The sequence below is a fragment of the Strix uralensis genome, chromosome 3 (genome assembly GCF_047716275.1).
Source record: "Strix uralensis isolate ZFMK-TIS-50842 chromosome 3, bStrUra1, whole genome shotgun sequence".
NCBI classification, from domain to species: Eukaryota; Metazoa; Chordata; class Aves; order Strigiformes; family Strigidae; genus Strix; species Strix uralensis.
In genome coordinates this window covers 15,950,508-15,976,679 of record NC_133974.1, presented here as the reverse complement: position 1 = coordinate 15,976,679, position 26,172 = coordinate 15,950,508, and the positions used below count along the sequence as shown (strand labels likewise).

The 26,172-nt window shown below is 40.5% G+C and overlaps 1 protein-coding gene across 4 annotated transcripts in view; it reads left to right on the top strand.

Moving 5' to 3' along the window:
• The first annotated feature begins 7,661 nt into the window (after nucleotides 1-7,661).
• LPIN1 (lipin 1) overlaps nucleotides 7,662-26,172 on the top strand; it is a 55,478-nt gene continuing 36,967 nt past the window's right edge. For 2 of the 4 annotated variants that reach the window (XR_012628005.1, XM_074861548.1), the window contains exons 1-6: nucleotides 9,536-9,648; nucleotides 16,804-17,004; nucleotides 18,320-18,415; nucleotides 19,659-19,993; nucleotides 20,360-20,479; nucleotides 21,615-21,722. Coding sequence is in view for 3 of the 4 variants with exons in the window: in XM_074861548.1 (XP_074717649.1) it covers nucleotides 9,565-9,648; nucleotides 16,804-17,004; nucleotides 18,320-18,415; nucleotides 19,659-19,993; nucleotides 20,360-20,479; nucleotides 21,615-21,722 (944 nt within the window). In the remaining variant the exon portion in view is untranslated. Of the gene's footprint in view, nucleotides 7,765-9,535; nucleotides 9,649-16,803; nucleotides 17,005-18,319; nucleotides 18,416-19,658; nucleotides 19,994-20,359; nucleotides 20,480-21,614; nucleotides 21,723-26,172 lie in introns of those variants that run through there. The other 2 variants (XM_074861549.1, XM_074861550.1) reach the window with 2 other exon arrangements.

Here is a 26,172-nt window from a genome sequence, read left to right as displayed (position 1 = left end):
TAATATTTGAATACTGAAACTTTCTGTTAGGGTAAAATTCTAGTTTTGCTCAGCTTTCAACACAACTGCAGAAATCAGAAAGAAGAAATTCTTCTTTTCAATCCACAGTTCCTCCATTAAATACTTCATTTTCCAAATCCAAATTGGCTGTTATACTCTTTGTCACAGCAAACCTAAGTTTAGATTTCCAAACAATTATTTTGAGACTAATGGAGATGAAGTGTTGTTTAACTGCAGATCTAAAACAACGTTTATTACTATGTTCAGGGATTGTAGTGCTATAGCACTTCTGGAAAGACTGCACTCATTTTGACACCAAGAATATTTTGAGGGAAAGATTTACTGTTAAGTTACCAGGGATACCTCTCCCCCTCATAAAAATTTGAAGATGAAACTGAAATAAAGTACTATTTTCATGAGTTTCCAAAGCTGATCACATCTATTAACTATATTAGCACTCCAGATAAAAATGAAGCCAGTTCCTCAGATAATGTCACATAGATATGCATGTCCTTACAGAAGATGTAAAGAAAGATAGCAGGTACAAAACTGAAATAAATGACAATGTTCCCGCTTTAACATACCTGACTTAGAGGTACCGGTGAGAGTTTTATACAAGTCCTCAGTCTAAACCAGGAGAGTGAACTGCTTAGATAAGAGAAAGACTGCAGTAAACAGCCTTATTTACTGATTAATTGTTCAGGATTGATGTAAGTAATTAAAGAGAATTTATTGTCCTGTGACCGAATGTGCAGAATTTAATTCTGTGCCTCAACTTGTTTCCAGAATTTCGACACAATCTTGATCGTGAACTTTATCAGTAACAACGTATTTTGAGAAGAAATCAGCCCACGCACAGTAAGATTAAGTCAGCTCTGACAGCAAGTGAGGTTGAAAAGATCATTTGCTTAAGACAAATATATTTTTAAACATTATCATTGTTCCATACAGATCAAATTTTGCCTGAAGAAATTATTACCACAAGCATTCAAAGAATGACTGTACTTTAAATCCAGAACAAGCAGAGTCCTTGATATAAACCATAATCACTAAATCCCCAAGAATGGAATTGTAAAGAAAATTACTCTAGAACAGGTTATCCCAAACAGTATCTCACCCATCCTCCTGAATCACCTGATACTGAATCTAGGGGTTAAAGATCAGAGAGATCTAAAATCTGTGATGCCAGATTAAGGTGTCTTCACAGCTCAGCACACGAGAAGGAATGAGAAGACAGTGTGGAAAGACCTGAGGGCCAAAGCCCTTGAACAGACTTGCACCCTTACGCCAGCCTCACCGTTACAGAAAGCCTTGTGGAGGGAAAGCAGGAGCCCTTCAGGCGGAGGTGCAGGATCCACACCTGCTACACCGGCTGAATTGGGAAAAGTGGAAAATTGCCCTTTTAAATGATACACACAGATGTTTAAAAAAAAAAGTCCTAACTTGGTTACATTCTACCACTTTGAATATTCAAGAAAGTTGATAGTGAGAGAAATAAAAAAATAGTAGCAAGGGGTTGGATCATCTCAATTTTTTAAGCAAAATTAATAAGATAGGACTGAAGAGGAGAACTTTCAGGCAGAGCCTGCAGAGGCCTCCTCCATCCATTCACTGGTGGGGGAGAAAGTCGCCAGGGTCTGCCTCTTCTGACAGCCTGCTCACAATCCTCCATCTGCCTCTTTCTTGAGGGGAGATTAAAACCCTTTTCATCCAGTTTATGACAGCCTGAACTAATGACAGTACCTGAGAGAGCGCACAATTTTCTAACTTCAAAGCCAAGTAAACCTGTGTCTTGTAACTACAAGCAAGTGACGGAGTGCCCCTTCATTCACCAGGAGCCACACACAGAACAGCCACTTTTATATCCTGGTCTGCACAAAAGTGAAGAATTTTTCTGTCACAGTGAGAAGCACCAAATATTGTTACTTTTATTACAAACCTGATTTTAGACCACTATTTCAGTAGTTACAGAATGAACTTCAAGCTGAGCTCTGTTAGCACTTACTGCTTAGCCTACTATAAGAAAAAGCTTTATACAAAATCTCTGTTTATCTTCCTGTATCTGTTTATCTTCTTATTATCTTAAGTTGGCTATAGCTATTACATCTTTGCTAGCTACAGGAAAGAGGGACTAGTTTGCATAGTAAGGAGGTAACAATACAGTGAACTAATCAAGATGTGCTACTTTACAACCCCTGAGCAATAACTTTCAGAACCTGTTTGTGAGGATAATTCAATATTGGTAGGCAGTCTGATGTAGAAATTGCAGATGTGAGGCTGAGAGGAAAGCAACAATCTTCTCAACAGAAGAAATTGGTTTCCAAATATCTTTTCCTCTTCAAGATTAAGATTACTATTTTAGTTTGCAAGAGCTACAGGAATAATAAAGAAAAGATTATACCGTGGGAAGTAGAGCAGCTTTGTTTGAAGTTCTCAAAGTGTGTTTTGTACTATTTTGTTCTAAACAAATAATGTTGATGATCCTGCTTTTGATTTGCTGTGCTTTGAAAACAGTATTCTGGGCAAAAGCTTTGCTAGTCATGCATAGATTTACTGGACTGATGAAAAGCTAGGTTTTGGGCTGGAAAGCATTTCAGTCCAAAACAGGATGGAGGGGTTTTCCATGGAGTGGTGTATTATCTCTCATTTCTTGTATGTGTGTGCATTTAAACATCAGTATGTATTTTGCCTGAGCAGAGTACAGGTCTGTGTTTAAACATGCCTATGCAGGAATTCTAGGCTTTGGCTGAAGAAAGAACATGTTGATTTTACTGTTATATCCTTAATCTCATACACTGTGATTGCTTTGCTTTATCAGGGCTTAGGACTTTCTAAGCTTATTTAGGAGCTCAAGCTTGGTTATTTACAGATTTGCAGCTAAATTACTGTCTGATGAGATTGGACTGGTACAAGTAGACCCTCAGCAGGGTTGATATATTTAGCCTCTCTTGTTCCTAATTTAAATATTCCTACACTCTTTTGCTTTGGCCTTGTTTGGATCATAGCAGTCAATAGATGCCTCTGTTTCTCAGTAGCCAAGTATTTTGTAGCTGAGAACTGAATTTTAACTGTGGAAAGAGCTGCTAGGATATAAAGGAAGCATTGAGGTTTTCATGGTTTTGCAAGGCTGGATGTGGATCTAGAGGGAAAAGAAAGGCTCTTTTGAGAACCTTCATCATCAAGACTTGTTATATTCTGAAAAGGCAAAAAAACTTGTCTGGTAGTGTGTCGGCTACAGATACCCTTTTGGAGACTATATTTGGGGGGGGAGGCAGGGAAACAGTGTATCTGTGACAAAACTAAGTCCAAAAGTACTTGGTTCCACATCAAATTTGGTTATGCAGTGCAAGCCCTGATGGCATGAGACCTGATAAGCATGTTACTGTTACAGATGAGCATTTTGGTACATGACCAGTGCCTCCTACCCTGCCTCTAATTCCAGCTGCAAGAGTTCCTGGAAAATTACAATCTGACATTTGATCATTTGACAAAATAATCATCTCAGTTTCCCCTCTCACCTGTCACTCCCCTGCCTCATTGATGACTTAAACTTGATAGTACTTCTGATGACATCACAGTCCTCCTGAGGATGATGTCATCATCTCGCCTGTTAACAGTGAGGCCAAAGAAGGAAAATAAGAAATGATGTCAGAACTGTATTGGCTAACATGCGCGACTGTGACAATTACAATACTTGTTAACTGTAACCGTATGGAAAGCAAAATCCAGAAGCTGAAGTTGGCAAAGTGCAAAGAGCTCAGGCGGGTCAGACTTGATGGCTGGTGTAGGCCAGAAGCATCTGCCTAGATGTGACAGATTGAACACACTGCCAAAAGCAAGATGGTTTCATATGGAATAAAGTCTGTCCTGTATGGCTTTATGTTGGACAAGGACAGCGTTCTTTCTCTTTTCAAAGTTGTTTACTACTCAGATCTTCAAGTACCTGGTACTGAAACAGCGGGAACAGCTGATCCCAGGAATAGAGACAAAGCAAAACCAGCAGGACAGACAAAACTGGCAACATGTTAAAATCAAGGGGGGGGGGGGGGGGGGGGGCAAATGTTTTAGAAATCTCTGCAACTACGTAACATCTACTTACACTTTTTTTTAAAAGTTCTCAAATAAATCAAGCAGTAAGAGGCAGATGACTAAATGCCAGGATTTACACGCTACAATAACCAGCACTACTGTGCCTTCAAATGAAGGACAAAATGAAGTACTGGATAATTGGACTTGAAGGGAAAAGAAAAAGAAAGGGAAAAAATAATGCAAACCAGACAGAGAATTCAAATTATCACGGGTAACTGTAGGTACTGTATAAAGATACCTACTTATGTTAGGAGAACTATTCCTTTTTTAAGATGGTGGGACATTTAATCAGGTAATTACAGAATCAGAGTCCAAGTACTTTCTGATGTTTACACTGGAAAAAAACTAGATCAACTCTAAATTTATACTACCTGAGCTACTCTGAGTTTAACGCTAATACAGAGAATGCTTGCACCAGACTCCAGAGCCATCTTTGCTTATGAGTTCATTATAATTAAGAGCTAAAAGCTCAACTTTTCTGTTTACTGAATCATTTTTACACGCACAGTGTGCATGCATTAACAATTGCACTCATTCATAACTCAGGTACTATATGCCTGAACATGAACTCCAGTTTTAGGGGAGGGAAATGCTAGACATTACTGATAATGCATTAAATAATTAACTTCTTGGTTTGAGTGGTTATTTTGCTCACTGGCAACATACTTGCCAGAAAAATCTAGTGTCCCAAGCTAGAATTGAAGGCCTTCTTTTTTTCCCCTGCATGAACTTATGTAATGCTCTCTAGGAATCTGTTCCTGAGTTTTATTAAACTCTCCTGTGCTTGTAAACCTTTTTTTTAAACCCAGTTTTATTAATTTACAGAAGACCACACAGTTCAACTTTCTTCTTACTTGTATTTTCATATTAACTATGAGCCCAGATCATAGGCTAGAGCTCCACTGTGCCAGAACTGTACAAACATGGAGTGAATACGTAAACTATAAGCTCTTTGGGACAGGAATGAAGAATTAGGTAATAATGGACGGATATAACAGACCAGCAAAGGAGTGGAAAGAAAAACACTCATGAGCATGTCCTTCAAAAGTTTGTGGACAGATTTAATTCAAACCTTGAGAAACAAACTTGTGTTGCCCGACACAATGCCTCCAGAAAGAAACCTGTCAAGGGGAAATGCTACAGGATTTTTTTCCTGTGTTTTGGAAATGACACTGCCAGGAACTGTTCTCTTGCAAGGGCAGAGCATGTCTCCTGACCGTACCCCCTCAGCTATCTAGTTTTGTGGGTAACTCCAGATTACTTTTTCATAATCGTTCCTGACCACAGTGTCCTCCAAACTCTGCACTGGGCAGAACAAAAACCACAGCCATGACCATGCTAACACTTGGATGGTACAGATGATTATGTACTAGTACTTGGTCCTCTACATAGATGTAACTGGTGAGAATAGTTATGAGCTGAAGTGCAGCACAAAACAAGTAAGGATTTCAGAATCAGTTGGCAGAGGTTGTTCCAAAGAAGTAATCTGAGGAACACTGCCCCGCACGGTGGTCACACCATCAGTGAGAACAGAGTAAAAAAGCACAGAAGGATGGAGATGGTGCCCTGCTGTTAATGGAAATTTACTGTTGCTGTGCCAGCATTTGGCACGTTCTACAGCATCTTGTGTGTATCACGGCTATATTTACACTGCTCTGTAGGAAGAGAAAACACGATCTTGCACGTGGAACCATTGAAAATGTAGAGCATTATTCTGTGGGTTATTTTATGTCAAGCAGCAGATGGTCGGACATGATGAATAACTAAACACAATACAGTACTTCCAAAGCTGAGGCTCTAGCTTCTGAGTTTCTGAAAGAAGCAGAGAAGGGTGGGTGTTGTTGAGGCTGTGGAAAGACAGTGGTTTTGATTCAGTGTGTTACGATCGTGGGTTTATTTTGGTATAGTAGTGAAAGACCGTAGTGAAACAAGAGCAGTCCTGGACAGTGATGGCTGGAGGATACCACCCCCTCAGAGGGAACACAATACAGGACCGTATTCCACACAAATGTGGTGGGCAGAGCACTGGTCAGGATCCACAGCCAGCACAGACACAGCTTCTTGTATTTACATCAGGGATGGGATTATTTACCAGCACGTCTCATTGCCTGCTGACTGTCCACTGACAAGGGATTAGATACAGTATGTCTGGGAAACGAAGCTGCAGGTGTTTCTGGGCTCAGTTGCATACAGTTTTCTCTTTGGGATTAAGTCAAGACCCTTGTTTGTTATGCCTGGGCCGAAACTGTCTTCACTGACTTTTTTATTCTAAAATTGAGGTGAACTCATCGGTGTAAGTGGGAATGGAGGAGAACAAGAAGCAGGGATTCAAGTCTGTGAGTGCGCACCAGGCCCCGTCACCCGGAGGTTCTGTTGTAGTTGTGCGCTGCACAAAGACTAGCCAATGTGGAGACAGAGCTAACACAACTACAGGAGGAAGATGTGCCACAGAAAAACAGTTTGAAGGATTACAATTGTGTGAGGACCTGGAGGAGATTGCATGGGGATTGCTTTACAGTATAACTGGAAAGTTAATAGAAAACGGAAGGCTTAAGTGCCAATTACTCGACAAGAAACTCTTTCTAGGCTTCAGTGAACATTTTGGGGACTAGAACATGTAAATGCACAAAATCCAGCTCTGAAAAACTTGTTTTCAAGCCTAAAATGCTTCTTCAGCTGATGAACTTTGATCCTTTTTTTGTGCATATTCTTTGTCCTCTTTTTCCCGTGTTACTGTTTCCTGCTCATTTGTTTTACACTTAGCACTGCCCTCTTCCGCCTTCTGTAAACAGGCCTGAAAAAAGCCTCGAAGGTTCCTCTATCAGTTAATTTTTATCACAGACATCCACTTCCCTATTTCTCTAAGGCACTCCGTGTTAAAGGATGTTACAATATGGTTTAAGTGGAAGGGAGCTGGTATCCATCTGGTGGAAAAAACTTTATTTCATAGCATTTATTTATGACACTGTAAGAAGTGCTTCCTACGGCCGTGAGTGTTGTGCTCTGGGAGCTGTGGCCTCAGTCGGTGCCCATCAGCCCTCTCTGCTCTCTGGCCTTCCCATCTACCAACCTGAATAAAGATGCCTCCTTTGTGAAACATTTTTGACATCGACTGACAAGAGCCGGTGGAAAAAAAAAAAAAAAAGTATTTCTGTGATTATCGTTTCAAGCTTGAAGTAATGGCCTAAATAAATAAAAATATACCCTGAGCTGCCGAAGCTCGCCGCCGGCCACGGCAGAGCAGCGGGCAGCGCAGTTGCCCCCGCCGGTCTCCGAGGCGACCCACGAGAGGCCCCGCGGGGGCGAGTGGTCCGGCGGCCGCCCCCAGCCGCGGGGTCCCCTCAGGGCGCCACCGCCCCGCGCTGACTCAGCGCCGCCAGGCAGCGGGGCCGTCGAGCCAGGGGCCCAATCGCCACCGCCCCGCCCCGCCGCGCCCCGCCCCGCCGCCGGGGCCCAACCGCCGCCGCCCTGCGCCGGCGGGAGGCGGGTCGGGCAGGGGCAGCTCCAGCGCCGGCCCGGGGCGCTCTCCCCGCCCCGCCGCGCCCTCTCCCGGTGCTGCGGTCCCTCCTCCGGGGCGGCACTGCCGGGCAGCCGGGTGCGTCCCTGTCGCCACGGCGGGCGGCGCGCAGAAAGGCGGCGGCGAGCGGAGCCGCGGGGAGGCGGCGGGCGGCAGAGGTGGGTGCCGGGACTTGGGGCGGCCGCCGCGGGGAGCGGGAGGAAGGGGAGCACTGCGCCCCGGCGCTGAGCCGGGCGGGGACGGCCTGGCTTACCCCGCCGAGGGCTGGAGCCGGTGGAGGCAGCGGGTCCCGCCGGCCTGGGCATCCCGCCGGTCCTGGCGGGGCTCCGGGCGGCCGCCCGCGGCATCTGCCTTTCCTTGCCGAGGAGTCTGGCTTTGGGGAGTGGCAGCAGGCAGCGGAGCTGTTGGGTTTGTGTGGGCTTGGCAGCGCTTTGTGCGCGGGGTTAGAGGGAGATCGAATGCTTTGCTGGTGTATCTTCAGAGGGAGGTACCCAGCGCTGCGGGGGGGGTCGGTCTGGGGTCCCGGCTCCTGCCGAGCTGTGTGAACTGCTGAAGTCCAGTGCGCTGCTTCCCTTTCACGTTAGAAATAATATTTTCCTTGCCTTTGGCTGGCAACTGCTGGTGCAGATTGCTGCATTGGTACCACTGCTTCGTTAATACTTTCCCTGAGATGCAATAATGAAAGCAGTGACAGGCTGGAGGGATTTAGTGGCACAGCAGAGCCTGGCTGGCAGTAGTGCAATTGCTACATATGAAACTAAACTTTCAGATATTTTGGGTTTCTTTTATGCGATTCTTCTCCCCCCCCCACCCCAGAACAGCTATTAGTTTTTCTGTTGATTAGTGTATTTCCTCAACCTTCAAGAAAAAGGAATGTATCTTGTGGAGGCGGGGAGGAGACAAAACTGCAGTATTTTTGTTATCTCTGTCAAAAAGCGGAATTGTGTAGAGGCCTGCACTGATAACAGGATCTCAGCATTGATGTTGCAGACTAGCAGATCATTTTTCCTTTCACATGTAAAGTCCTCAACCTTGGTAGATCTATTGACCTCTGATTTGGTTCGGAGTCTGGAGGGTGTTTTGGAGTGGTTTGTTTATTTTTTTTTCTAGGTGGCTTTACTGGTGTCTCTGCTGTCCTTGGAAACAAATACTGGCAAACGTTTAGTGTACATAGATAAGGTTTTGCTGTCATCAGTGTACCCAGTTAGAAGTCAGATGCATGTACTCCTGTTACAGTAAAATAAGCCTAATTCCACGAAAAGAACTGGAGAAAAAGTGGGGAGACAGTGAAGGAGCTAAGATGGGAAAGACTCAACATAATTATGGTATGATTTTAGGCAAAAAGCCATGAAAATAGCTTCTAATGGTTTTAGATACTTTCTGCTTTCCTGATAGCTCCAATTACTTAATGCAGAATATAGACTACCTGATAATATCTACTTACCTGACTCATGTGGTCTATTGTAAGGGAGTGGGGCAAGTTTTAGTCTTTGGCCCATTTCCATACCTGAGGATGTGCAGGTGCGTACATTTGTTTATCTATGAACACACATACAGACAGCCATCATCAAAAGCAGTTGAAATACAGTAAGAACTTACTTTAAACTCTGAAAATGTGGAAAATGTAAAGTTATGGCCTAATGGACAAACTTGTTTTCCAGTCCCACTGAAAGTAAGGATGCCAAGTCACTAGTGGTATCAGCATAGTGTAAAGCTATTGCTGTGCTTCCACTCTGATTTATGTTCCTTCTCTGACATCACAACAGTAGCACAGGGCAGCACAGTATGTGACCTACCATATATTCTCCAGTTATTTCAGAAGTTCTTGGTTTCAGGCATTAGTTTGTACTTTTCAATTTGTTGTAGAGTTTGACCCTATTTATGCAGCGTCAGTCCAAAGGGCTGTCAGCCCTTGTGTATGTTCCCTCAGAGTGTCTCCATGAGGAGGGAAGCACCGTATGGTTGGGAAGCTGAGGCGCAGAGAGATCCAGGGAAATGTGGAAGGGTGTCCAGGAGATCTCTGGGAAAGGAGAAGTCTTGAGGTACGATTTCGAGATTGCCTGAAATGCCAAAAGAAGTGTCCCTGGTGCTACCCACCACCGATTCTTTCTCAGCTTCTCTCTTTAGTTAATACTAGCGATTGTATGGTTATGTGGTGAGTCAGATCATCCCATTGATCCATCTGGAAATTATTTTTCTATGGCTTTAGTGGTGTTAAGTGCTGACACAAGGGCAAGATTTGGGAGGGTTAGGAATGTATGGTTGGGAGGTTGGTGTGGGGACCATGGTTGTAAACTTCAACTGGCCATGAAATAATTCTCTTGGACTCTTGAGTGCCAGCCCTGACTGTGGGACTATAGGCCAGTCCTCCCTTCGTTTGAACATTCATTAAAGGCAAGTTTGAGTCTTAAATTTGAATTTTTGACTTCATCTGCTCTCAAGAAAATATTCTGTCCTGTATGGGGACTTGGTGAAGTATTGGACCAAGTAATGTTTCAACTATTTGAAAGATAGTGCAATACCAGAACCAAGTGAAAAGTCATCTCATAGTCAGAGTCCTTATCTGTGAGTGACTATGAGTGTATGGGTTCTGGAAGGAACTGGCAGCTTGGAAGATAAGTTTGACATTTGATCCATTTGACTCTCTGGCCATTATAAGAAGTCATGGTTTTTGGCACTGGTCTTGGCTAACTTGGAGTAGGAGTCAAATAGTTCCTAATAGAATTAAGCCCAGAATAATCCCAAACCTAAAATATTTCTGGAGATTTAGCTGGAAGGAAGCAAAATGCTCTTACTCTGGTATAGAGCCAGCAGCCACATGCTGCATGTTGCTTTCTGATTTGGGACATGCAGTCTCCTGATTGACCAGACGTATTGTCAAATCACTTGCAGGAATGCAGTCTGTCCCACGCTGCTGTGGCTATGGGGAAGTCTAGAAAAAATGGGCACATTATCAGGTTTGAACGGAGCTCACCCTTGTATTTACAGAACAACCGGAATCACCCTGCTCAGCAGAGTGCTCTGGAGTTCTCCCTCAACACCTTGTCCAAATCAGGGTCATGGCTGTTTGTGGATCCCTTCTGGGTCATGTGTCCAGGTTTCCTTTCCCAGGAAAAAGAAATGTGCAAGGAGAGTGCTTGTCTGTGTCTCACTCTGATGAGCTTGGCATGCTGCAGTTGAGGTACAGCCACAGTCATAGACCCTGCTTGAGGCCAAAGGGAGTTAAACACCCTCTAAAATCTAAGCCTTAGTAACTTGCCCAAGGCTGTGTGGGAATCTTGTAGGAAAGCAGGAACCTAAACTGAGGTCTCCTAAAGTCCTGTGCAGTGTCTTTACGGCTTCTCTAGAGAAAGTAAATCCAGGATCTGATTTTGCTCTGAGTAAAGTATAACTTTGGGGTTCTGGCTGGGAATTTACTCAAAAAAGTGGGATGGGAATTCGTGACAGTGACCTTGGGTTGGATTGCTGTGGGAGCTAACACATAGTTAAGAAAAAGGCTTTTGAAAGTTCTTAATGATTTTCAGTTTCCAACCTGAAATGAGTTAAAATATTAAGAGGTTTGAATGTGATGGTCACACAGCATTAGTGACTTTACAGTGTGTTGAGCATTTACTAATAAACAGAAGTACCTCTTAAAAATAATAGAACGATAGTTATTGTGTGCTGTTGTAGTTACGAAGTCATCATTGCTATGGTTGTGGTACAGACATGAAGGCTAAGCTTAGTTTTGAAAAAAATCCCTACATTTTTATCATAAATCTTTTTTAGAATGTAACCTCTGATACTGTTTTTCATGGTAAAGAATATGTCAATAGTAAAATTCCATTAACTGCCGTAGAGGGAGTTGGTGTTCAGTACTGGAAACAAAACTGAACTGCTTCAGAGTCAAGAAAATAAATGATATGTAATAATAGAGTGGCAGTACCTAGGAGCCTTTGAAATATTATAATTTACTTTTTTGTGAATGAGGAGTAATTCTCTTGAAGGGGCCACAATCTGGTTCCCAAATATAGTCTGGTCTCCTTCAAGCTTTACATCTTCAAAACAGAAGCCAAGGGCAGATCAGGGGACCAGATGGATCAGGTTTGTAAAACTGTCATAGGTTCAGTGTCAGCAGCAGAGCTGCAGTGATTTATTTTAACTGAACATTAGCCCATCAATTTTTGGCTCCCTTTCACCATTTCACAAGTTGAATGGAGAAGTTCTTAGGAAAGTCAATTTGTTTTGTGCTTATACTTATCACTTCAGTCGTGAACCAGGGTCTCATCATGACATCGGGTGTGAAAAGCGTAACTGAAAGGTGTGTCTGCATGTGTTGTGTTTCTTTGTGCTAAGCACTTGGTTTGTGTTATGTTTACCATTGCTGCAAATCTTCCTATCATGGCCTGCATAACCCCTGCAGAGTCATAACTGTAGAACTGGAGAAAAGGTGCTGAAAGGAACCTAAATGTTACATCCCTGCTAGTGAACGAAACGGTGCCAAAGTCAATGGTGGCCAGACCAGCTACCACCATCTATTCACATCTATTCTATAAAGCTCTCTTAACCTTTAGAAGAAGGTGATGACGGTTAAACTGGCCTTGGGAGTAGTCCCTAGTCCATTTTATCTCATTAGCTGTGCCTGGGAATTGTTGGGAGAGTGCTTGTTGGCCTGTGCCTAAAATGTACCAGAAACAGATTTTGTAATTTAAATAGATTCAGTATAGATGACCGAATTGTAGTGGTCAGGTCTGTGATGTGATACGATTTGGTTTACTGCTTTGGACACAGACACAGTGACAGTCTCTGTCCCAGAGATTACAGTTGCCTGTTCCTAAACCAGTCCCAACAGATGTTTGTCCTGCTCTTCAAAATCTTCTGTACTGGTGTTTTCCTATAGTTTTTAATTACCCTTACAGCATGCTACCTAAATCATGGGTTTTTTTCAAAAACTATCTTTAGAGCATGTTGAATAGCACTTATATCCCTAAGTAATTTGGGTGTGTGTGGATATCTAACCTGTTATGCCTTGTGTTGTGGCATCTGAGGAGGCACTGGGTCTGGCGAAGGGAAAAAAGGCCTTTAGTCATATGACTTTCAGTATTTTATTTTACAAAATACGGTAAAGAAAGATGAAATGGTATGAGGAAGAGCTAGGCTGTAAAAAATGTGCCACTAAGGGTACAATTACTAGCTTTTTCTGTGGAATTAGAGGACATAGTCTGGTGTATCTGTATGAAAGAAGTGGGTTATCCAGATGACGGTGCATTTGATTTTACTGTGGCATCCAGTAGAGTGGGACTTTAAAGAATTAACATTGTTAGGTCAATCTTTGCTAAGTTAAGTAATAATAACGGAACACCTAGCTATTTATTTTTCATTTGTTTTTCCATGGGATGATCAATTCTGGAAAATGACTGCTGTCTTTCCATCAAAAGAGTTGGAAATTTTCTGAGCTTCCTGGCAGGAGATGCTAGTTAAATTGACATTAAGAATTATACTACAAAATACTTCTAATTTCATAATGGATGCATGATATAGAGCTGTGGAGTCTCTCCTGGCGAAGACCAAAACTCAAGCCATTTGAAAATCCTGACAGAAGCAGTACACGCTGTTCTCACTTGCTGCAAGCTTAGATCAAAAGGATTCTGAATTTTCCTAGCAGCAAAAAATATTCTATTCTATGTCCACTAGTATGGTGTGAGAAGAAGAATTTTACTAAATTCAGTATAATTATCAAGGAGGCACTGGGGGTTTAACCCATGACGTAAACTCATGTTTACTGCTGAAGTTGCTGCTGCCTGTTTAGTAAGTGAAAGACTTCTTGGAGTAGCCAGAGTAAAATGTTGCTCCAAAACCACAGGCAGTCTCTCTGGGGTTTGAGGAATTTTGGTTTTCTGGAGTACTGGCAGAGTATGGACTGACTTTAGGTTTGGAGTATAAATTTACAAACCTCAGACTACAGTCTCAGCTTTGGTTGGCATGTATAAAAGTTAGGATAAAGGGCCTACATCCGAGTCCAGTTCCTGAATTCTTCCCCCTTTTTGCTACAGCATCGTTTGTTTGCTACATATGAAATACAAAACCATTTCTGTCTAGTTTCCTGAGGAAGTAGGTTTTATGTGATTAGTCTTCCAGTTTTTCTTTTAATCCTGCAGTGTTTTTGTTGCACAAGTCAGGTTCAGCCCAGCTTGAAAGGAGTGTCCATCACCAGCTGACGGTTTGAATGCGGCACTTTCTTTTTAAGGCATCAGAGTCTTTCACTGTATGGAAGCAAGCTGTGCTGTGCCAGTTGGCCTCAGAGCTTGAGGATGGTGTCTACCTTTTTTTAATTCACTAGTATAAAAATAATCTCTGTGTCCTAAAACAGTGCAGGCAGTGCAGCTAAGATTTGTTGTGAACAAGATTAGTTGCAAAATTCTCTGTTTAGGAGTTTAGGAGACCTCCTGGTGTAACTTGTTAAGAGGATGTGTGAGTCCTCATATTTGGATTGTTTGCCCATAACTCTCCTGAACAGTGGGGTGTATGTACTGTCCCAGCAACTCCTTCCCCACCAAGGAAGTTGTGGCTGTTTTGCACTTAGAAATTTTGTTGCTTCAGCAGACCAAGCATTAACTGGGGTGAACTACACCATGTAATTTTGAGTCTAATTGTAGCCATCTTTAAATTTAATATTAGCTCAATAAGAAACGTGTTTCTTATTATGCTTTAGGTTAGAAAAATCCACAGTAGAAACTGTGAAGTATTTTTCCAAAGCAAAGGGATAATTTTGAAAGTTTGCTGACATCTGTCACCCTGGAGGCTCACTTCTGAATTTAGGCCTATGCCTGTGTGGTGTCAGCTTTTTAAAGAGATCAGATGATGGCCACCAAGATAATTAGGGGGCCAAGAGTTTATGACTTAAAAAGAGAGTCTGGGAGAGCTGGTTTTGTTCAGTCTTCAAGGTATTCAGTTACCTATTGGGGGGTATAGAGGAAATGGAGCCAGAATCTTAGAGTGCACAGTGATAGGAGAGGAGGCAACGGGCACAAGTTGCAACAAAGAAAATTCAGATTAGATATTGGGAAGAAAATTTTTGCTGTAAGGACAGGCAAGCAGGAACAGGAGTGCAGGGAGGCTGAAAAATCTCGATCCTTGAAGACATTGAGAACTCAGTAAGACCAAGGTTGTGGGCAACCTGGTCCAAGTTGCCCCTCCTTTGGGCAGACTTTTGGACTAGGTGACCTCTACAGGTCTGTTCCAACCTGTTGTTCCATGACGCAGCATAGGGTGCAGCATGAGTTTCAAGCGCAGTTCCCTATGAAACAGCTTATCACTAGATTTGAATTCAGGAAGGCATGTTTCTAATGTATAATAGGAGCCCATAAGTGCTAATACCAGTTGAATGCTGAAGAACTGAATATAATCGTGGCTCTTTCTGCCTTGAAGTTTTTGCATGTTGACTTTTCAGTAGTTGGCACTTTCTAGATCCCTTAATTGAGGGCTGTGCAGAAATGCTTCTCCAAAGAGTATTTAGAGATTGTTCTTTCATTAGTTAACATCTTGTATACTAAATACTTTTAAAAAGTCTCTTTGGTTTCCAAAATTGGTGCCTAGTTTGAATGTTAATCTTTTTGTCATTGAGTTCCCCATTTGTCACGTGGGGAGAAACACCATCTCTTTTCAGGGGCAATGTAGTGATGCCTATCATAAAGCCCAAAGGAACATAAATAAATCTTCCTTCAGAGCATGGTTTGTGTCCTGATACCCATGTATTGCAGTAGAAACAGAGAAGAAAGCAAAGCTTCAGTCCATCCTATGTGGAGGGACTTTTGGAAAAAACCACAGGTGATCATTAATTAATTAGAACAGCTATGCATGAAGAGACCAACCTTAATGGCAGCATTTCCTAACTTTCCATTTTTTTTACTGTAATTCTTTCACTGTTTTCTTTTAGTAGTTTTTTGTTTCTAAGTATAAATCACAGTTAAAAATTTAAGCTATTTTTACAGCATTTCACACCTTTTTTTGTTGTTTATGAGAGAACACAGCTGAAAGAGAGTCTGTTGTAGCAGCTGATGCTGCTTAACACATGCTGTGCAGCTCAGTGCGGTGACTGCCTCTTAGACTGAGCTCAGTTATGTTCTCATCACCATTAGCGGGAGTTTTAGTGTTGCCTAACCTGCAAGTGTCTCTTTATTGATGTCCAGGTGATGTTGTAGAGCCTAGCAAAGAACTTGTATGTGAGACATACTCTTTATACTGAGTGCACAAGGAATTTGGTGAAATCAGTATTTTAGAATCTGCAAGAAGTGTTGGAAAAATAATGAAAACAATAGACACTGGAAGTCCTTAAAATCTCCACTATTCAGGAAGGTATTGGCTTAAATTCATTCATATTTTGAGAGCCCTTAAAAGAGTTTCTGAGTTTTTAAGTATGTCTAAGTATGCATGCTGTCCTGTCTAGGGGAGTGTTATCAATGGATCATGAACAGCACATGCATTAATGAAGTAGAAGAAGGACACTAAATGCTAAATACTAAATAAATCCAGGAGCAGAGGAAGTAAAGCCAATCACTTCAACCATCAACACATGCCTGATTTTTAATAAACCTGCTGATACTAAAAGTATGTTTTAAAACGAGAACAGTAAAGTTGCATTGGGAAGCACTCTGAAGTTCAGACGCTGTGGATTGAAGGTTGCTTGTCAAATCTTAATGCTTACCTATTGTGCGTATGCATTATAATAATCCTTTAACAGGAGAAATCCTTGTAAAGTGGGAAAATAGTCTTTGACTTCAGCGTAGGGGAAATTAGATCTGCTTAAAATCATTCACCTGCCCTGCCCTTAAAGCCTGTAGAAATACATGAGAAAAGTATATTTGGTGTTGAGGGCACAATAAATGGTAGGAGATGTTATTTTGGAATTAATGCTTTGGAGACATTTATGAGCTGCAGAGTCTAAAAGTCCGACAGTGGTTTTGAATGCAAATGATTTTATGAACTTCGAAAGTTGTTACAATTCTCTGACTTACAAGCTCTCTTTTGCTTTTGTCTTTTAATAGCTCTCTACAAACATGCGTCAGCTGTAAATAAATTAGGTGGGAAATCCTGATTCTGTGTGAAGTTGTTAATTTGTGAAACAGGAGAAAACCCCACTGCTGGAATCTCTGTCTCAAATGACTCTAAAATGTAAAGCGGGGATCAAAATCTTACTTGTTCTATCTTTTGCCTTTCAGGTCCAAACCATGAATTACGTTGGACAGTTAGCAGGGCAGGTGTTTGTAACTGTGAAGGAGCTCTATAAGGGACTAAACCCAGCCACGTTGTCGGGATGTATAGATATAATTGTTGTACGTCAGCCAGATGGAAATCTTCAGTGTTCCCCTTTCCATGTACGCTTTGGGAAAATGGGAGTTCTACGTTCTAGGGAGAAAGTGGTAAGAAAACTGATGATTTTGGTATGTCTGTCTGTGGGTTAACTCTAATGGCATGAAAGTTACTGAATGTTCTGTGGTGTGCTAGTCAAGGTTTTCTTTAGACATTCTTTATAAAGTGCCCAAATTGAGGCAAGGTTCAATTAAAATGGTTTACTGATTCTTGCATTTCAAAGCATAATTTGTAAGACGTTGACTATAATAAAACCAAAACAAGTCACGACATTTGTACCATTTATTTTCATAGAGCAAAATTTTGAATGTCCTAATTTGGGCCTATGCTAGATTTCATTAGTGTATTAAGACCCCTTTGTTCAATGATAGTTACAAAAAGGGAGGTAATAATGAAGTAATATTTTCAGCTAACAGAATGTTGAGGTTAATTGAAGCTAGAAAAAGCAGTGAAGACCTTGAGATAAATGTAACCGGGCTGAATGACCTAGCAGTATGATATCAGATGCGAAGTTGCCAGTGAGTAATGCACGACAGATTATTTTAGAAAATAATTTGTAACTACATATAGTCTAGGTTCTAATGTAGCTATAATTGTTCAGCAGAAAGATCCTAATGTCATCACAGACATTGTTCAACTCTTACGTAAATCAGAAAGAAATTCCAATATTTAGAATGGGTAAAAGTTGAAAATGTTACCGTGACAATAATATACTGTATCCTGAAGTATAACATAAATGTAGACTTGTCCAAGTCTCCAAAAAAAATACAGTGAAAATGGAGTTGGTGCCAAGAACGATTATAGTCAAAGGGAGAGATCATCCTGAGAAGCAAGGGAAACAGTTGGGACTGTATAGCAGTGAGATAAATGTGCGGAAGAAATAGACACGTGAATTGCATTGAGAATGTAAAACAATTTTTCTTATTTGAGTTTCCCATAATGTAAAGAGAAGTCTGTTTAATGAATTTGAAAGACAGCATATTAAGAACTTGCTTGTGAAAGTACTTCTTGCACAATTCAAAATTAGGCTATGAATTAAAGAGCAAAAAGGTCTGTGTTGTGAGTGAAGCATTCGGAATTACATTTAAAAAGATTCAGAACTTTATATAATGTCTATAAACCTTCCTGAGTAGAGGAGCAAACCAGCAATGAGCTGAATGAGTTAGAAAAAACATTTTGTCAATTGATGGCCTTGTGAAGGGGTGAGGAGAGAAACAGAGAAGTTCACTGTTTTATGTTTTTTATGAGGTTTCCTACACTTCCCTGAGAAGCATTTGCCCAGTGACAGCAGTAGGATAGCTGAACAGGAACTGTGTACCTAAAATAATTTTATTTTCATACAAGAGTATATTTATTGTCTTCCAGGTTGACATAGAAATTAATGGAGAGGCTGTAGATTTGCACATGAAACTAGGAGACAATGGAGAGGCCTTTTTTGTGCAGGAGATGGATAATGATCAGGTAAGAGTCAAAGCTAGTTTTAATTTGATAAAAATTCAATGCCTGCTCTTCAGAGTCAGTTTTGAGTTTAGGAATTTTGTTGAAAAATACATCTTTACCCATTTTATAGTTTTGAAAGTTTCTGGACAATCTTCTGCTATGAAAATTCAATACTATGCAGTGGCTGAGATATGGAAAAATCTAAAGAAGGTAATCACATAACTGGAAAATAAATCATAGTTTATGTGCGTGCCAGTGTGTGAGCAGAAATAACATGTACAGATATGTTCATATGCTCCAAAGGTGTGTACAACAGAGGTTAATGTGTCCATGGACCTGTTTTTTGCAGAAATCTTTACTTTGAACATATACACTCAGCAGACTGCCAGTAAAAGTCCACATGCCCTGTAAATATCTGTGCACACAATAATTCTGGTACTCACCAAAGACGTGATCTTGCAACTATTATTCATGTGGAATTATATTTAAAAGAGAATGCCTGCTCTTGAGCTCTGTAATTTAACTACTAGCCTAAATAAGTTATGGTCACAATAATTTTGAACAGTCCACGCATAATGTAGCATAAGAAAAGCTTTTTACAGGCATGTCTCTTCAGATATCCCAACAATTTTTGTCACTGTCCGGAGTGGGATGAGTTTTCAGATTCTTACATTGAGTATGATACTACTAGTTTCAGGTGAGAGCTGTGTGCACGTGCACTATTTCTCTCTATATCTTTATGTTTAAATATTCTGATCTTTATATTTAAATCTCCTGTGTGATAACAGTTATTTGGTGACTGAAAATCACTAGAAATACTTCCATGAGTGTCTAAAGATGTATATATATGACTGAATAAGACTATGTTTGTGTGACCTAGTTATAAACCTGACTACTATCTGTCATCTGAACTGTGAAGGAGAATTGGATTTTACAAAATGTTCAGGTTATAAACTAGGATTTTGTTTCTGCTCTATATCTAGTATCAAGTGGATAGAGCCTTTTGCCATAATCTGACCAATAGTAGATGCTCAAAGGATCCTCTTTGTTAAGAGTATTGTTCCTGGCTTGTCTAAGGAGGTGCAGCTATGGAACAATTTCCGTATGCTATAGGATCATACTGAGCATCCAGATGTCTAATCTTTATTACTTTTCTGATGAATAAATGGCTTAGATTTTGGCAATTGTGCATGGATTTCAGAACTAGATTTACAACTGGTGGAGGAACTAATATGTTGCATGGTTTAAATTTTTTCTTTCTCAGGAGGTAATTCCTTATCATCTCTCCACATCTCCCATTCTGTCTGAGGGAACTGCTTTAATGGAAGCTCAGCTGAAGAGGAACTCCACAGACAGGATAAGAAACCTGGACACCAGTGCATCCTCACAAGTACCACCCCAAGCCCATGGATCCCAGCCTTCTACTGAAACATCTCCAGTCTGTAGCTCTGTGAAAAAGAGGAGGAAGAAGAGGAGGAAGTCTACCCATAAAATAGACAGCTTAAAAAGAGAAGACATTGGCGACACATCGGAAGATGAAGACATGTTTCCTATAGAGATTAGCTCAGAGGAAGAAAAAGAACCATTGGACAGTTCAAGGTATCACAGTGGATTTGAGATATGTAATGGAAACCTACTGCTGGATTAATGTTCTATTCCATACCTTCTAACAGTAATTTCTATCTAAGTCAGTACACGTGACTGATGAACATGTTTTTTTAAGAAAAAGATTTAGGCTAAAAAGCTATTGGGAATGTTAGTAACCAAAATCATGAAAATTACATTCAAAACATAAGTACAATCCTCCATCATGCTGTGAACTAAAAGGTGTGAGTCGGATAACCTTTATCTCAGTTCAGGTTACACTAATTCTTCTCTGCAGTAGGGGTTTTTTGTTATGTGAAGTATATAACAGTTCAGTAATCAAGTATGGTTTTTAAATGTCACATCTTTCCCTTTACGTAGGATCCCTGTTCCAGATGTCTTTGTTGATGATGTATCTGACATAAAGGCTGCTGCAGTTTCTACGTTTTCTCAGTCTGCATCTTACCCTCATTCAGATGGAGAATGGTCACCTATTCAAAGGTACTTTTTCTGATAGTACAGTTCTAAATAATCTTCCTCTTTCCATTAATGTCTTATATGCTAGTGCTATATAAAATCTAACTAAAAATTTTGGTATCAAACATGGTCGCTGCCAACTACTAGATGAGTGCTTTCTATATTTGAAATCAGAGTGTACAGAGGCTTCAGGTTAGCTTTGTTCTTGATTCAACAAGTGCATGCATACAAATGCAGGTCCACAAATTCTGAAGAATGTTTATATCTGTTAATGTCACTGTTTGAATATAAGTACTGTAGAGAGGATGAACATTTTTGAAATCTGAATCTTTGCTTGAATGCACACACCTTGTAAGGACTTAAGTGAATGCAGGTATATAAATCTTTAGTACTTTGGACGTAATCCTTTTAAGAACTTGCAAGGTTGATGTATAAAAACAAGATTTTTTTTTTTTAAGTGATTAAGAATATGAACTTCTTGTGTCCCTTTCAAAGCTAATCTATTGAATTACACAGTTAGACATGAAATACCTACTGTGTGAAAACAACACTCACAGTAATGCTTACTTTTTGCTGTTTGTGTATTTGTGTGCATGTGTGTACCTTTGATGTCAAAACAGATCAGTTTGGACCTCCTTTCTTGTGTCTACAGAATGCTATCAAAAGGGACAATTTTTTTGCTTAATGTGCATTGCATTATAATTCCAGTGGTCTCTGTGTGTGTGCCCTGTGCACATGTGCCCTACACCCTCCATGCAGACTATTGGAGTGGAGCAATATTCTCAAGACTTTATCCTAAGAAGTCTAATCTAAATATACTGCGTCTATAGTTGAGGGGCAGCGGAAGGGAGAGTGGGGAGATTATTTCAGAGCAAGGGCCTAATTTTAATGTTTTGAATTGGATTCTGGAAGAAACTTTTTCCACTGACTGTAAAGCTTAACGTGATTAGCTTCACCAGTCTGGTGACAGCATTTGTCAATACACTGCCCCTTCGATGGCTTTTTGAACTGTACATTCTGTTTGCAGTATTCTGGATTTTGAAAATTCTAGATGTAAATTCAGCATTCATGTAGCTAATGCACAAAGAGCTTATGTTAATCAGCACTTGTGAATAATGACACCCTGTTTTTCTTTCTACCAACATGCTGTGCTGTCCAGTAAGCCTATAGATTGCACAGGGCAATCCTCCCTTCTCACTGTTCCAGCAGACGGAGGCCTATCTAACTCTTGTCCTCAACAACCTTCTCACTTTTCTCCTCCAGACAGGTAGAACAGTTGTCCTCCCTCTTTTCTGGGCTGCTCTTTAATCCTTTTAACACATTAATACACTTTTAACACATTCATAGTATATGAACTCTGTTGAATTTATAACTGCACTTATTGCTAACCCAGACACTTTGAAGAAAGTGACACTGAAAACCACTTCCTTTGCTTGCTACTTTGTGGGCATTGACTGGAGGTAAGTTACCTTGATGAATCATCTATTGAATAAAGATGGCTAATATAAAAATCAGACCAGTGAAAACCTGAGTTAAAACTGAAGTTGATTAAGATGATTAAAAAAAAAAAGAAAACTTAGCTAGTGAAAGCTTACATTCCTCTGAAGATTGACATTTCCATATGGCTTTTTACAGTCAGTGTATATTTCAGTTACATTTTTATCCCATGGTTTTCCTGAGTTGTTTGCTTGTGCATAGGTTGCAAAAGTAAAAGCAAAACAAAGCCCTCAGATTAAGTGAGCAATAAGGAGTGCAAAGCTTGTAATGTGAGGAACCCAGTACAAAGAGACAGCTTCTCTTCCTTTGTTCCCTGATTTGGGGGAAAGGAAGACTTCTCTGTGTTGGATTGCAGTGAGGGAGCATTTTATAGAGCAAAGAGGACACAGTAGATAAGGCATCTTGTCTAATGTTTAGGAGACCCAGACTTAAGCCTTTGCTGTAGTAGAGGATTCCTCTGTCTGTGGACCCTTTTCTACAGAGCTAAAAGTGGATACAGACACTTTTTATGATACGTTAAATTTGAGGTGTCTCAAGATTCTGCAGCCAGGCCCTTTCTCCTCATTAAGTAAATGGAGAGAAGTCACAGCAACTCGGTTAAAAAAATTTAAGTAGGCGTCTGAATATGATCTCTACAATTCTCCATTAATGCTGAGGAAGCTTTCAGTAATAAATTGAGCTAAATTGCTTGTTGCTTATCTCAACTTAGATGCCATACTAGGTGCCTAAGGCTGTATTGAAACCAATAATCTTAAGGTTTTCCCAGCTTCTAGGTCTGCCCTCTTTAACCTGACCATGTTGCAGCACCAAGTGGAGGTGAGATCCTGGGCATTCAAGGCTGATCTCCTCAGTGTTTTTCATGGGAAGGAAGGGTAGGCACACAGGTTGGGATGGAGCAGTGGTGTGCTCTGGGTGGCTTCATGAACTTTGCTCTGGGTTCACCTGTCCTGCAGTCCAGATACACAGCTAAAGTGCTGTAGTAACTTGTCTGAGTAAAGCCCTCTGTGTCTGCAACCATTTTCCTCTGTGTGAAATAAGAAACTCTATGACGACCACCTCAAAGGAGGTTCAGAGGCTCTTGGCTATTGTTGTGACACGTACATGAGGCAGGTCTCTTCGCTTCTGACTAAATTTTCCTACTTTATTTGGCCTCAGTCAAGACAGGACTTTTTCTCAGGGCCCTCTGCTTTCAGTGGGAAACACTGAAAAGATCAGGGTGGTTTCCTATTGCAGAACTGCCAACTACAGGCCAAGTTCTTTGACATCGCGTTACATTAAGTACAATCATAGCTGTTAAGGAATACGTAGGACTGTGACACAAATAATCAGCATTTATGGGATGTGAATCAGATATGCTGATCTAAATGTCTGAAGTTGCCCTTCCTTCTTGTGCAGTGCTGACAGGATGGGTGGCTCTAGTTTGGTCTGCAATATCTCAGCAATCTATGTAAGGCAAGAGAATTTAAGCTGGGCTGGGTGAGTGCCTAACTTATGGACAGGGGAATTGCAAGGCATGGTTGAGCCCAAAACAAACGTCTTGGTGGTGTAAGGAATAAAGGACCCATTTTGAATCTGGTCCATGGATGCATTTGCAGGATACTGTCACTGGGTTACATATCCTACACGGTCTTAGTATTCAGCCTTATTGACGCCCAGTGCAAGCATAACATTAATTCAGGATTTAGTTTGACCTAAATGAGCTAAAAAAAATTTAAAGGAATGTGATTGTGAGCTTTGTTAGACTTCATTTTACTTTGGTGGCAATACTGTGAAGTGAGTAGCAGCCACAATAGTCCCAGTGCGGGTAAAGGAGACGACATCTGGCATTACGTACGGAAGCAGAACTGTAGAAACAAAAAGTATACAAACAGGACTGTAGTAGGCATAATTGCCATCTGCGTCCATAAACTACAGAGATTATTGTTGCTGTTCCAGAGAGATATTAGTTGGAGAGAGTAGCTATTGAGTATTAAACAACAATATACCATATGAAGAAAACAGTAAAGGTATTTCTCTCTAAGGGAAAACCAGCTCTCATCAGGAAGCCACCAACCCTGTAGTAAGGTTTGTGGGTCGCGTAGAAAATTCCAGCTTATGTTCCAGATGATATAAAGAATGAGAATGCTTTGATAGCCTTTCATACAAACAAAATAATTTACCCTGTTTGCCTTGTGGATGCATGTTTGCAGTCTGATTTGGTCTTGGGCTTCTTAAATTAAGATGACATTGCAATGAAAATTCTGGTCTACCCTGATGTTGTATTGGCATTTTTTACGCTACTACACAAGGAGAAATCAACGGAAAAGAATTCTGAAGATCTAACATTTTGTTACTACTAAATCCTTGTATTTTATTTTACAGAAAAGTGTTATTTATAGAATGAGAATTAAGATGTTTCCATTGTGCTTGTGTTGAAAGTTCAGTAGATAGTGTGTATTTTGTGTACTTTGTTTTGGGAGAGTGGGCAATATTTTGGGGGTTAGATGCTCACCCTGTTTCTAGCTTACCATGGTTATACTTGTAGCTATGTCTACCCTGAACCAGTAACTCAGACTCGTGCATGGATCCTCGGGCAGCCTTTCACAGCAAGAGCCTTCTCAGAGCAGAACTCTGTCTGTTTTAATATATGTACATATGCAAGTGCCATATTTCTGACACTTTCATGTGTGTGGCTGGGAATATACATCATGGTTCTTGGGATGCTGAGTAACAGCCTGGGCTTCTTCCCCACTTACTTGAGTGTATAAGGGAACAATATTTTCAGGGAAAATTATGGAAAAGGCAAGGTTCCCCCTGGTCAGTGTTCTCACTGCAAAATGCAGAGTTTCTAGCCCAAACTGAAGCAATGCCTGTGTTCTCTCAGGTCGTTTGTCTGGGTAAGTAAACCTGGGCTGAACATACCCCAGAGCCCAGACTGGAGATTTTTCTAAGTAAACAGTAGGTATTTCGAAGGTTACAATGTGTGTAGTGCACAGATTAACTCGTGCAGTGACAACACTTCCTTAAATGTAGATGTCTTGGGCTTAAAGCAGCAGTAGAAGCACTATTGTCTGCTGAGATTTTCTGAAGTGCACGTGCACCTGACTTCCAAGGTTTCAGTGGGCCCTAGGATGCATGGAAAATACTGCAAATCCTACAAACTTGTCAGTGGGAGATGTAGAAGTTGCTGAAAAATCCACCAGGCATTTCATGAATCGTTAGAGCTTGAAAATACTTTTAAAATCACATGGTATTGATTCCTTCATCTGTCAAATGGTAGGACTGATAAAAATTTGAAATTCTTATGACCAAAAAAGATCTTCCGCAGTGGTACTGCTTATAAATTTTACAGTTTAGTTAGATGACATCATTATCTGTAGCTAAAAAGTCATAGCGTTTGTCCACATTCAGAGTATATCTTACTGCAACATAGATGAAAACAAGGACTGATATAGATAATTAGGTTGCTATGTTTTCAGATATGAAATTCACAGATTTTTGAAAGTTGCTTAGTGTTAGTGAGAAGTAATTATTTTCCTGTGACTAGTGAATTCCCTACCAGCCAACTCTAGAAAACTGCCTTACAAAAGCAAAACTGTCTTGGATATTCAGTTTATCCAGAAGAAGGTAAAGACCAAATCAAGCATGAAGAATTTATACTAAATGTAGGAAGCTTTTTGGTTTTGAGAGTGAAAGTAACTCAGTTTGGACCTTTGATTTAGAAATGTTGTAGATTCTTTTGTTGCTTGTAGTTTTTAAATTAGGATTGTATGAGTATACCAAAGACATGCTATGGTCAGACAAAAAATAATGGGCTTTGTTCAGGGTGAAATACTATGACTTGCATTATGCAGAAAGGCAGAGTAGATAATCAGAAGTTTTCCTTTTGTCCTGAAATCAGTGAACCATTATTTATTAATGGCTGACTTGACCTCACATTATTGACTTCATCACATTAAAAATATGCTACAAACTGATAATTTACTAATTACTTATTAAATATTTTATATTAAGTAGTCAGCAAAACAAACAAATATTTTTTTAATTGGAAGGACTCAAATTCTTTGTGTAGCTCTCCTGCTGGTTTCCTGATAAACATGCATCCAAGGGTTGAACTGAACAAGTTAGTAGAAAGAAGTAATCAGCTGGATTCTTTAGACCAATTTATTACTTAGGTAGGATAAAATGTCTTGTTGATGCAAGTGAGTAATTTCTGCACTTCACATCCATTATAACAATAC